This window comes from Eptesicus fuscus, chromosome 8 (assembly GCF_027574615.1).
Source record: "Eptesicus fuscus isolate TK198812 chromosome 8, DD_ASM_mEF_20220401, whole genome shotgun sequence".
Lineage (NCBI taxonomy): Eukaryota > Metazoa > Chordata > Mammalia > Chiroptera > Vespertilionidae > Eptesicus > Eptesicus fuscus.
Genome location: NC_072480.1, coordinates 8217610 through 8231321, shown reverse-complemented (window position 1 = coordinate 8231321; position 13712 = coordinate 8217610). Strand labels below are relative to the sequence as shown.

The 13712-nt window shown below is 41.4% G+C and overlaps 1 protein-coding gene across 3 annotated transcripts in view; it reads left to right on the top strand.

Moving 5' to 3' along the window:
- MIPEP (mitochondrial intermediate peptidase) overlaps positions 1 to 13712 on the top strand; it is a 226584-nt gene that overhangs the window by 189700 nt on the left and 23172 nt on the right. Inside the window, exons 17-18 of one of the 3 annotated variants that reach the window (XM_008159476.3) lie at positions 7902 to 8023; positions 11596 to 11669. The exons of 1 other annotated variant lie outside the window; for it this stretch is intronic. In XM_008159476.3, coding sequence (XP_008157698.2) covers positions 7902 to 8023; positions 11596 to 11669 — 196 coding nt within the window. The remainder of the gene's footprint in view (positions 1 to 7901; positions 8024 to 11595; positions 11670 to 13712) is intronic. One more of the 3 variants, XM_054719749.1, reaches the window with a different exon arrangement.

Genomic DNA, 13712 nt, shown 5'->3' with positions numbered 1-13712 from the left:
CGCCGAGAAATCTATGGCATTTCTATACACCAATAATGAACTTACAAAAAGAGAGACTGAAAAAGCAATCCCATTTACCATCGCACCAAAAAAATTAAGATACCTGGCAATAAACTTAACTAAGGAGGTAAAAGACCTATATGTGGAAAACTACAGGACACTGAAAAAAGAGATAGAGGAAAACATAAACAGATGGAAAAACATACCATGTTCATGGATTGGTAGAATAAACATCATCAAAATGTCCATACTACCCAAAGCAATCTATAAATTCAATGCACTTCCCATTAAAATACCAACGGCATATTTCACAGACCTAGAATGAACTTCCCAAAAATTCATCTGGAATATAAAAAGACCCCGAATAGCTACAGCAATCCTGAGAAAGAAGAACAAAGTAGGTGGGATCTCAATATCACATATCAAGCTGTATTTCAAAGCCACTGTTCTCAAAACTGCCTGGTATTGGCATAAGAACAGACATATAGATCAATGGAATAGAATAGAGAACCCAGAAATCGACCCAAATCACTATGCTCAACTAATATTTGACAAAGGAGACATAAACATACAATGGAGTCAAGACAGTCTCTTCAATAAATGGTGTTGGGAAAATTGAACAGATACATGCAAAAATATGAAGCTAGACCACCAACTTACACCATACACAAAAATAAACTCAAAATGGATCAAAGACTTAAACATACGACAGGAAACCATAAAAATCCTAGAAGAATCCATAGGCAGCAAAATCTCAGGCATATGCCAAAGCAATTTCTTCACTGATAGTGCTCCTAGGGCAGTGGAAACTAAAGAGAAAATAAACAAATGGGACTACATCAAAATAAAAAGCTTTTGCACAGCAAAGGAAACCATCAATAAAACAACAAGAAAGCCCACTGCATGGGAGAACATATTTGCCAATGATATCAATGATAAGGGTTTAATCTCCAACATTTACAGGGAACTCATGCAGCTTAACAAATAGAAGATAAACAACCCAATCAAAAAATGGGCAACTGATCTAAATAGACACTTTTCGAAAGAAGACAGAAGAAAGGCCAAGAGACATATGAAAACCTGCTTAAAGTCACTAATCATCAGATGCAAATCAAAACAACAATGTGGTACCATCTCACACCTGTCAGAACGGCTATTATCAACAAGTAAACAAATGACAAGTGCTGGCGAGGATGCAGAGAAAAAGGAACCCTCGTACACTGCTGGTGGGAATGCAGACTGGTGCAGCCACTGTGGAGAACAGTATGGAGTTTCCTCAAAAAACTAAAAATGGAACTCCCATTTGACCCAGTGATCCCACTTCTAGGAATATATCCCAAGAAACTAGAAACACGAATTAGAAAGGATATATGCACCCCTATGTTCATAGCAGCACAATTCACCATAGCTAAGATTTGGAAACAGCCTAAGTGCCCATCAGCAGATGAGTAGATTAAAAAACTGTGGTACATCTACACAATGGAATACTATGCTGGGGTAAAAAAGGAGTTCTTACCATTTGCAACAACATGGATGGAGATGGAGAGCATTATGCTAAGTGAAATAAGCCAGTCAGAGAAAGATAAATATCACATGATCTCACTCATTTGTAGACTATAATGAACAACATAAACTGATGAACAAAAATAGATCCAGAGACAGAGAAACATCAATCAGAACATCAAACCTCAGTGAAGGTAGGGGAGGGTGGGGGTAAGAGGGAGAGATCAACCACAGGACTTATATGCATGCATATAAGCCTAATCAATGTACACAGACAACAGGGGGGTGGGGACATGAATGGGAGGTGGGGTGTAATAGGGGAATAAGGACACATATGTAATACCTTAATAAAGAAATTTTAAAAAATAAATAAATTTTTTAAAAAAGCAAAACAAAAAAATGTATTCATTTCTTCTGGGTTATCCAATTTGTTGGTATATAATTTTTCATAGTCTCTTATGACCTTTTGTATTTCTGTGGTATCTGTTGTAACTCTTCTTTCATTTGTAATTTTATTTGAGTCCTCCCACTGTTTTTCTTGTTAAGTCTAGATAACTGCTTGTGAAAGTCCTCATTACTTAGTTCCTCTATAGCAGGGGTTGGGAACGTCTGGCTCTCGGCCACATAAGGTCCATGAAATCATTTAGTCAGTCCCTACCAAGGCATTAGAGGTGAGTAAATTAAATGTTTGACCAAATATAGCAGGCTAATTAAAAATTTGATATTTAAGTTGATTATTTTGCATGGCCCTCAAATTATATTATAAATATCCAAATGGCTCTTAGCAGAAAAAAGGTTCCAGCCCCTGCTTTTGAATGAAGAGGAATATGCCTTTTGAGATGTTACAGGCAAGGGGAAAGGCAGTATTAAGGAACTTTGATTAGGATGATAAAAGCCAGCATGTCTTAGTTCCAGCTCCCTGCTTATTGCTTTTTGTTTATTACCTCAATTAATTAGTTTAATATTGCCTATTCATGTTTCATCTAATAAATGCATTTCCACTTGATTCATTTACATCTCTTTTTTTTCTTACTGAATCATTTACAACTTTACTGTGCTAAAAGGTTAGCTTTGATAGACACAATCTGATATTTCCAGGGTATTTATTTTTGTTTTGTAAAGCTTTTTTTCCCCCAATAACTATCTTCTTACCTAATAATAGACAAACATGTAAATTGACCGTACCTTCGCTACGCCCATAGCCAATCAGAGTGAGTATGAAAATTAACCCAAAAAAGATGGCAGTTAATTTGCATACATAGGCACTGAGTGCCTGTGTCCCAGGAACATTCTGGCACCCAGGTCACTGTGAGGTAAGGCCGCGTGGGCCCAGAGCAGCCTGGGAAGGGCCTGAGCCAGGGGGCTCCTGAGCAGGGCCAAGCCTGCAATCAGAACGAGGGGGTAGGTGTGGAGCCTGCGATCGATCGCAGGGACCTGGGGGACTATGCGGCCTGGGCTATGAGCCAGTGATCAGAGGGAGCTGGAGGGCCCTTGCCCAGGCCTAAAGCTTCAGCTAGAGGCTTTAGGCCTGGACAGGGCCCAGCCCACGATTGGTGTGAACTATAGAGGAAACACCTTTTCTGACTGCACATTGGCTAAGCTTCCTGTATGCCACTGGTAATATTATTAGTAACTTGGGTAATAAGAATCCAAAAAGGTGATCTAGGGTTTTTCCACCACACTTCTGGAGAAAAAAATGAAGGTCAGCTGCTGGAGGGCTAAGAAATATCATATCCTGCCCTAGCCGGTTTGATTCAGTGGATAGAGCCTCGGCCTGCCGACAGCAGGGTCTGGGTTCGATTCTGATCAAGGGCATGTACCTAGGTTGCAGGCTCCTCCCTGGCTGGGGCCCAGGTCAGGGCTCATGCAGGAGGCAACCAATCAAAGTGTCCCTCTCACTTTGATGTTTCTCTCTGTCTTTCCCTTTCTCTTCCACATTCTCTAAAAGTCAACAGAAACATATCCTCAGGTGAGGATAAAAAATAAATAAAGAAATTCATATCCTATGAAAGACACATCTTGAAAATGCCTAAAGAAAGTTGTCATTTTTTCTTGGTGAAGGGACTGGAGTCCGTGTTGATGAAAACACCTTGGTGGCTATGGTGACTGGCAGTGGCTGCAGCAGCGGGGTGATGGGGCTGGTGCCTTCCCCTGATCAGCCCGGTTGCCTCCCACAAAGGGGAGCAGGCCTAAGCCGTCAGTAGGACATCCCCTGGGGGCTCCCAGTATGAGAGAGGGGGCAGGTTGGACTGAGGGACCCCCCCACCCCCAGTGCACGAATTTCATGCACCGGGCCCCTAGTATATAAAATAAAATTGACAATTGAGGTTGGCATACTAAGGAGACATACTCCTGCTTAGTACTTTGCACATCATTAACGGTGTGTCTGATGTTCCTATTTAAATTGCCTAGAAAGATTTGTTAGTTTGTTAGCAATTTATAATTTTTAAATTGTGCGCTGTTCTGAGTAGCGTGATGAAATCTCTTTCCATTCTACTCTGTCCTGCCCAGGACATGAATCATCCCTTCATCCAAAGTGTCCACTCTTGCCCTGACCAGTTTGGCTCAGTGGATAGAGCATCGGCCTGCGGACTGAAGGATCCCAGGTTCGATTCCGGTCAAGGGCATGTACCTTGGTTGCGGGCACATCCCCAGTGGGGGCTGTGCAGGAGGCAGCTGATTGATGTTTCTCTCTCATCGATGTTTCTAACTCTCTATCCCTCTCCCTTCCTCTCTGTAAAAACAAAACAAAACAAAACAAAACAAAGTGTCCACTCTTGTATACACTACCAGCCCGTTAATCACTTAGTAGCCATCTTGCTTATCAGATCGACTGTCGAGATATTACTATGCTTGTGTTCAAGTAACCCTATCTTATTTAATAATTCACCTTTCACATAACTTTGATTATATTATTGTAATTGTTCTATTTTATTATTAGTTTTTGTTGTGAATCTCTTCCTGTGCCTAATTTATAAATTAAACTTTATCATAGGTATGTTTATATAGGAAAGAAACCTAGTAGATATAGGGTTTGGTACTATTCCCAGTTTTAGGAACCCACTGGGAGTATGGAAACCTATCACCCTCAGGTACAGGGAGACAACTGGGGCAAGTAACCATCCACTTTGCTACCTTTCCATTCCTGGCTCTGTCTGTGATTTGGCTGGAGGAAAATTATGTGAATGGAAAAGGGCTATAGCAAATATGAATCGTCCAAGGGCCTCACCTGTCTGAGTTCTAAAACGAGCTACCGTATCCTTGGAGTTCCTACCGTGTTGCTTCTCCTGCTCTGTGTTTTTGTCTTTTATATGGAGTCACGGAGATTATCTAACTCAAGGGAAATTTTTAATAGCTGTGTCTTGGAATAGTTTTAGGATTGGGAAATCTACATCTCTAGACAGAATAAGAGAAACTGCAAAAGTGCTTGAATCCTTTGTTTTTGAGATCACATCCGCACATTACACATTGAAGGAGGAGTGAAACCTTTTGTCCACCTGATAAATGCCCTTTAAGAAGAAGAAAACTTCAATTTAAAAGGAAGAGGATATAAGATGAAATTATATTATATAATTTCAGAGCTTAAAATGAAATTCTGTCTTTAATTTTTCCTGATGAATGAGTGAAATGGCAACAAGAACTTAATATTAGGTTGAATTAGCAGGAATTTAGCCATTTGTGGTCAAACGGCAGTGAAATTGTAGGTCGTAGTCTGTCATAAACTTACAAACCACTGATGAAAGGTATAATTTATTCAGCATGTCTTGAAGTAGTATGGGAATCAAACCTATAATTAAAGAACAAGATACAGCGAGGTGTGCACTTTGCTAGAATATCTGTATCCAGGTGGGGACATTAGTGTAAGGCAGACGCTGTGGCAGTTCAGGACACTATGCATTGCACAAATCTTGATGTCTCTTTCTGCACTTCTGAAAGGTCTTATTTTTATTGCTCTGTTTATGTGGGAGCTCAGTTACAAGTTGATGAAACTAAGGAACTTAGAAATTTCTTAGTTCAAATTAAATACCATTATTAAAGTAGGCCTGCTTTCAAGAGAAAACAAACTGTACTCAGCTCAAATCTAAACAAAATTAAACTCAGCTCACTATAGCAAAGGCTGCCAAACTTGTTCTGGCAGATCACCAAGAAGAAAAAGTTTCAAAGACAGAGCTCCTTAACTATGTGCTACCACCAGCCTTGGGGCTTGCACCCTGAGAGAGACTCATATCATTAAGAGCATGAGACCCAGTATTGGAGTACCATGTTAAAGCAGCCAGTTGTATTCCATTACAGAAGATACAATCACACGCCTGTGGCTTTATATGGAAAAGATCATCAGTGGTACATTAAGATTCCAGCATAACACAAAAACTGACATAGATCCCTTTTTTAAATAATACAGAGTACGCAGAACTGTGTGTAGATTATAAATGAATTCCATGAGATCCCACCCTTGGACTAAAACTTTAGTCATTCAAAGTTTGTTATAACTGAATCTGATCCATAGATGGTCGTTGGCTATTTGCCTTCAATTTAATTTCCACTTGCATACAAACAGGGTATAAAGCCTGTTTCTATCTTCCCATGCTCTCCACTGCCCCCTGAGGGTACTTGTTGGCAAGAGAGTATGCAGTCACATTCTCTGAGCCCCGGACAATGCCACTGTTGAGCCTCAAGGGCTTCAGCCCCACCAGTCTTCATATTTTCATGGTGCTGCATGGTGGTGGCACCTGTGCCTGAGGTGAATTAGAAAGGATCCTGGTCTGGTTACCGTAACAGACCCAGAATAGCTTCCATGTGAGCACACCTCCCAGCACTGTGGCCACAGTTAGTCAGAGGCCACACTCCTACTTACAGCTCCCCCACTGATAGGGTCTCACCTCCACAGATGGCCCCATGTGATGCAGGACAAGGAGGAGGAGGCACATCTCTTTCCTTCAAGGGCATAGCTGGCAAGGTGCTCACCTTACTTCTAATCATATTCTTTTGTAAAAAAGGGGTAGTGGATATGAGGATATTGTTTATCTCTTCCCTGGTACCCTCATGTTCTACATTAGTCTGACTATTCCGGCATGCCTTCCTTTATAACAGCCCCTTTGCCCAGTCCAGGAAAACACTTGTCTAAAAGTATGGGACACACTTAGAGAAAATCAGCACTATGACTTCATCATTAAAATGGGTGTAAGACTCAGAGTATGTTCTAAAATTTGCCACACCACTGTGATCAAGGAACCATCTATGTTTGGTTAATATTTGTTCCTTAATAATTTAGGTAGCAGTTGCTTGTCTAGTTTATAGATTTGTGATGAGAATTATACTTTATTTTTCTAGGGAGTTAAAAGATTTATTATGTAATGATTATCTGAGCTTAAAAAAAACCTTAGGCTTCAATTTATTTTTTGAAAAGTTTGAATGTCATATAAAGCATACATTGGAATACAAGTGGATTATTGCATGTCAGATTTGTTTCAGAAAAGTAAAAATTTTAAAGTCATAAACGTGTATTTTAAGGATAGTGTTTGTAACTCTAGCTTTTGTCTTAATAGTGTTACCATGAATGCATATGCTATTATAGCTTATGCATTTGCACTTGGATAGCCCTTCTCCTACTAACCAATCAGAATGTAGGTATTTTCAGCTTTTAGGTACAGAGAAAGAGCAGTATTCATAGGAAAAGAATTTTCCAGAGAAGAGTATCCTTACATGAAAACTCACATGGCCTTTCTTTAATAACTACATCATTGTCCTCAAAAGAATGAATGCACTCAGTGCCAGACCTGACGTTTCCTCTTCTGCTGCTGACGACAAGACATTCCAGACAGACTGGAGTCGGTGTCAAAGTCCAGCCCTGCTCTGTTATCACCACTTCTGCCACTGCATCGGGGCTGTCCTCTCTACATTTCTGTCACTGAGATGAATCCCAGCAGTGACAAATATCCAAAACAATTAGATGTCAGGTTTGGTTTCCTCAAGGCCTCTCTCCTTGGCTTGCAGACCACCTCCGCCTTGCTACGTCCTCATATGGTCTTTCCTCTGTGTGCACCCTTCCCTGGTATCTTTCCCCTTCAAACAACAGTCCTATTGGATTAGGGCCCACCCTAACAGTTTCCTTTTAATTTAGTCAGCATTTTAAAGGCCCCTTCCCCAAATATAGTCACATTGTTAGGTTCTGGGGTAAGGGTTTCAACATAAGAATTTTGAGGAGACACAATCCAACTCAAAACTGTATAAAATGTAAAAAAAAAAAAAAAAATATTGTGAGTGACATGGCCCTCTAGGGTGAAATTTAAATGAAAGCATTTGCAGATTCTCATATGTGCTCTCATTGTGTTCTCATACATAGCATTTGCAATTGGAGAGACTTCATTGTTCCTGGTGCTCTGTTTCTGTTTTGGCAGGCTTGGCAGCTGCGATTCAGTCACCTCGTGGGCTATGGTGCCAAGTATTACTCTTACCTGATGTCCAGGGCAGTAGCTTCCATGGTTTGGAAGGAATGTTTCCTACAGGATCCTTTTAACAGGTAATAAGGGGAGTAGCGCATAAAATGTTCCCCTCAACTTCTGTAATCTCCCCACCTCACTACATCCAAAATTGGGCTCTGAGAACCTCGGCCACCAAGGACACAGCCTGAAGCTTTCTGAGGCAGTGTCATCACTCAGTCCAAACCTCTCCCAGGCCCTTTCAGATACAGAGCCTGGTCCCGAACTTTCTTATCTTATCCGCTGCTGATAGCCTGGCACTCTGCCCTCATGCCCAGGGGCGGGGACCCTTTGTGTGAGGGCTCTGTGCTTCTGCACAGAATGGGCCCAGATCGCTTTGTCTTCATCCTTTCCTGTAGGTTTTCTTAGTTTTCCAGCCTCGCCTGTTTTCAGTCCCCTTTGCACCCAGTACTTCCTGTTTGACAAGTGTCCTTATTTTCAGCACAAGCATCTGAAGTTTCCCTAATGAGGAACACCTCATTTCTTTATTGCCTAACAAAGGACTTACTATTTTCTTCTTCTGGGAGAAGCACCACTGGAAACTTTGGTTATTGATCTTAGCATACAGTTTATTCTAGAAACTTCACACTCTCCCTGACTTTGGAGCACTTTTCCTTCACCTTGAAAGGCAGTGACAGTAAAAAAAAAAAGGGGGGGTGGGGGGAGGACTGCTCCACCTGCTGCCACTCAGACAGTGTGGGTACCTGCCCAGCATGGCTTTCCACTGCCCTGCCTCGTCATTGTCCTCATGGGATAGTCAGTGGTTTCGACAACACAGCCTGCAGCTCTCTGTCTAGAAGGCTACAGGAACATCTGTATGGAGACTCCTGGCCTCTTCCAGATCATAGTTCATCAGATTAGCCAGTGGATGTGGTAAATTTTAATGAGCCCACAGGAAATTTCATCTAGGGACAAGGATGCCACCCCTTTCCCCACAACAGAGGAAGGACATGGGGGCTGGAGCGGAGGGAGAGCGGGGCCTGAGAGGGTCATCACAAGGCTCCTATTGGTTGGAGAAGCACGGGAGAGCTCCCATCGCTCCCTAATTGGGCCTCCTTCTGACAGCAGGAAGTCAAGTTCCGGTTCCATGAGTCCTTAGAAGGAGCTGCCTTTGAAAGCAAACCACTAATTATGATCAGGTCTGATAGTCGTTGAAAGCATTTTATCTCCTCACCACACAAATAAATACATCTCCAAATGTCAGGCAGCCATTGTGGATGACTGTTCTCTTGACTGTTCTCACACAGCTTAAGACGGATGACAGCTTTCTAGAGGCCCTAGAGTTTTCATGTGGCATGTTATTTTATACTCAGCAGCTTTGGCTCAGCCAGTGGGTTTTATAAGAGGAAACTGAGGTTCAGAGAGAACAGATTTGTTTGTTCAAGGCTTCATAGTTAACAGGGTGGATTGAGATTATAATCTAGGTCTGCTAATTCCTAGTTCCTTCTCTTTCCCCGCTTCCTGCACACCCCATCAACTTTTCATACAATTTGACATAGGTTTAGCTTTTCTCAGCAGTTAATCACAGCCCGTTTCAAATCTTTTGAATCTGATGTAATAGAATTTTTAAATGTTTTACAGCATGGTACCCACATGTTATTTTGTGTTCAGTCCTTTGCACTTGCAGACATTTGGTCTGCTTTTCAGAGTTTATTATTTTCAAAGGATCTAAAGCCAAAATTAACCACAATAAATCATTTTGGGGGATTACATTTCTTTACTGGAGATTTCTATAAAATAGACAAAATATTATCTTCTTTAAAGGAACTACACTTTACTAGAAAACCACATACTATTAAATACATATATTTTCAAGTATTTATATCTTGTTTATATATGCATTCTTGCCTGGACATGTAGTTGCCATGGTTTTATAGACATGTAAAAGTAAGCTAGTAAAAATACTCATTGGACTAGAAAATTTCTAACCTCTGTCCAAAGATCTTTTCTGATCCCACTTTTGAAAAATTACCAAGCTGGAAGCTGACATCAAGAAGCCAGGCAGGACAGAGCTGAGGCCGGCGGAGAACTGGAGGCCTGTGGAGGAGTTTGACTCAGGCCGGGGGAGCGGAGTACAGTGGTTGGGAGGGAATACCAAGCCCCCGAGGCTAGAATCAGGCCCTCTCACCTGTCCCTGTCCCCTGAGAAGGCCCAGCCTTCTGTCCACATTTCCTGCTTTGGGCCACACTTTGCCTTAGCTCTCACTGCAGGATGTAACCCAAATTAGTGATATGAACATATTTTTGATATGGTAATCAAAAATTCTGATTAGAACTCATGTTCACAAAATTGCCCATACATAAAGATTCTACAGAAAGAATGGAATGAAACCATCAAAATTTATTTATTTTATGTTATCATAGTGTGTGGTCATTTCCATTAAAAGAATTGCATCTTCCATAAAATACACAAATAGCACTAAATAGCTTGTCTCCAGGTGCCATTAATTCAGAGAATTTCTGTCTATAAAAATTCTTCCTGATCTTCCAGTGTTACAGACAGTATTCCTTATAGAATCCAGCTGACCAAGAGTATCTGCAGATGAAAACGAGCTGTTCCTGCCTTTGCCTTTGCCACCCACACACTGCTGAGCCAGTTTTCTGTTCCCTTAGCTATTATCCTCAACCAAGGTCTCCCAGGGTAATTAATTCTCTCCTGCCAGCTTTTTTCTTCTTCACTTTTATTTCAGAACTAGAGGCCCGGTGCATGAAATTTGTGCAGGGGGGGTGGGAGGGCATGGTGTCCCTCAGGCCAGTCTACACCCTCTCCAATCTGGGAGCCCTTGAGGGATGTCTGACTGCCCCCTCACAATCCAGGACTGCTGGCTCCCAACCACTTGCCTGCCTGCCTGATTGCCCCTAACCGCTTCTGCCTGCCAGCCTGATCACCCCCTAACCACTCCCCTGCCAGCCTGATCAACACCTAACTGCTCCCCTGCCAACCCGATAACCCCTAACTGCCCTCCCCTGCCAGCCTGGTCACCCCTAACTGCTCTCCTCTACTGGCCTGGTCGCCCCCAACTGCCCTCCCCTGCAGGCCCGATTGCCCCCAACTGCCCTCCCCTGAAGGCCTGATCACCCCCAACTGCCCTCCCCTGCCTGCCATCTTGTGGCAGCCATCTTGTGTCCACATGGGGGCAGCCATCTTGTGTGTTGGAGTGACGGTCAATTTGCATATTACCCTTTTATTACATAGGATGCTATTTATCTCTTTGTTATGTGCCATCTCAAGTTCTTTAATGAAAGTGAAAAATGGCATAACTAATTGCAAATCTCACTGTAAACTAACCCTAAAGATGATGAAGAGGATATAATCTTACTTATTCTGTAATATGTAAATGAAATAATCTTTTCTATGAAGAGATTGCTTGCTACAAAGCAGCTAAAAATATAGTTAGCCTTTTACAATAAATATATGGCTTTACTCATTAGAATAATTTAAAAATTAGAATTAAATTTTTAGAAGCAAGAAAATTAAGAGTTGAATTATCTCATGGTGACAGGTTTTCTGAATTTGATATCAATGTGGCTTCTTTTGAGAAACTCAAGACACCTGTGAATGGGAAGGAGTAGGCTGTGCGTGAGGTGAGGGTAACAGTCTCTTATCTCCCCAGGTCAACGGGGGAGCGGTACCGAAGGGAGATGCTGGCTCACGGTGGGGGCAGGGAGCCCATGCTCATGGTGCAAGGTAAACCAAAATGAGGATTAGAACCTTTTTCTTGGGGGGGTTATATGTTTTGGTATTAGCACATTTAGTTATATTTTTGACCATCTATATATATAAAAGGCTAATATGCTAAGTGTCCAACTGTCCGACCGGTTGCTATGACGTGCACTGACCACCAGGGAACAGTCGCTCAGCGCAGGAGCTGCCATGATGTGCACTGGCTATTTACAAAGAAACGACACCACAGACCTGGTGCCCACAAAGCAACACTCTGCTTCCCCTAAGTGGGACAGGCCCCGCCACCACCCTGGAGCAACAGCCCACCAAATCGCAGCTAATGCTGCCAAGACCCCATGGCGCAAAATGCGGCCCACAGCCGAGCCCAGCTTCCTCTCCCTAGCGACTACCCTCCTTGCAATTTCTTCAGCCCAGGAACACAACTTGCTTTATAGCCAGGTGGAAACATGTTACACTTTAACCACATGTCTATGAAGCGTTTTCCCATGCCTTATCTTATTTGATCCTCACAGAAGTCCTGGAGTAGGTAGATAGGAGACTCGGTGGAATCCTATTTTCTTTTCATTAGCCGGAAAACGGAGATTTAGAAAGTTTAAAAACTTGACCGACTGAAAAGAAGTAAGAAATGGTGGACCTTGAAAATGACTTCAGGTTTTCTCACTGCGCAGAATATAGTCAAACACTGCTGCAGTTAAATATTTTACCTTTTGTTCTCCCTGCATGATCTACAATAGTAATCTGCTTTGTGTCCATATTTACTGCTGTGTTGTTGACAATCACCTGAAAGAGAAGTTGGGGTGCTTCACTGGGCTAGAAAAAGTTTAGCTAAATCAGAAAGCAGGTCTAATTAAGCAAGTTTATTCTATATATATAAAAGACTAAGTTGACTTGCGCATGTGTGATACATATAAAGCTCTCACTGGTGCCAATTGCACACGTGTGTTTCAATCTGTCATTGTCAGTTGTGAATTTGGTTGACACTTCTATTATAGAGAAAGGGCGAATAGTGATATTAAAATATTTTTTCTAATTTCCTTTCAGTGTGCATGAGTCTGTGCACCAGGCCACTAGTCCTATATATAAAAGGCTAATATGCAAATTGTCTCCACAACCGGGAGTTCGACCAGGGGACAGGGCCAGTCGGCCAACCACCCGCGGCCCCTCCCTCCAGCCGGCCCACCCCCATCGGACCCAATTGGGGCGGGCCGGCTGGACCCCACCCGTGCATGAATTCGTGCTCCAGGCCTCTAGTCTATAATAAGAGCTGTTTCATATTTTCTGTGTATTTTTTTAAAAGATGATGCTCCAGCTATCTACTTTTTCTAAGAATCTATTTCATTGTATCCCAAAGAATAAATTAGTTTCATTGTACTTCTGTTCTAATGTTTATTTCTATTTCATTGTATCCCAAATAACAAATTACTTTTTAGTTACTGTGTTTTATTTAGGTGAGGATAAAATTTCAGGCTTTAGTTTTCAAAATGTTACTAACACTCTAATAGGAAATTGTTAAATTTGTCATAAAGTTATAAATTTGCCATCAGTTCTCAGAAAATTTACTTTTACATTTTAATAGATCACAAAGTACTTCTTTAGCCAACAGAACTCATTTATTTCATATTTTTAATTTCTTTCTCTGTAAGCTAGAAATGCAAGGCATCAGGTTGGACTTTTTCAGATTGAAAAATTAGAACTTAACCATTCTCTAAGGCATCACCATGTTTGTTTTCCTATTTAATTTTTCTGGTAATTTTTAAATTTCAGTATTTTCACTGAAAATTACTGTAAATGGAAGTAACCATCATGATTTTTATATAATGTTCTCACAAATATTTCAAGGAAGATATGAATATTATTGGATACTTTCAATATATTGACCTTTATATTTGCAGCTGATCCCTCTGACTATCTGATAAAAATGGCAGTTAAGAAATAACTTCTAGTATTAGGGAAATATTGTTTTCATTGTAATAATTGAGTGGGTAGTAATATTAATGGGTCTGACATAAATGTTTTCTTGCCTAGATCTGTTTAGTCAAATTCCTG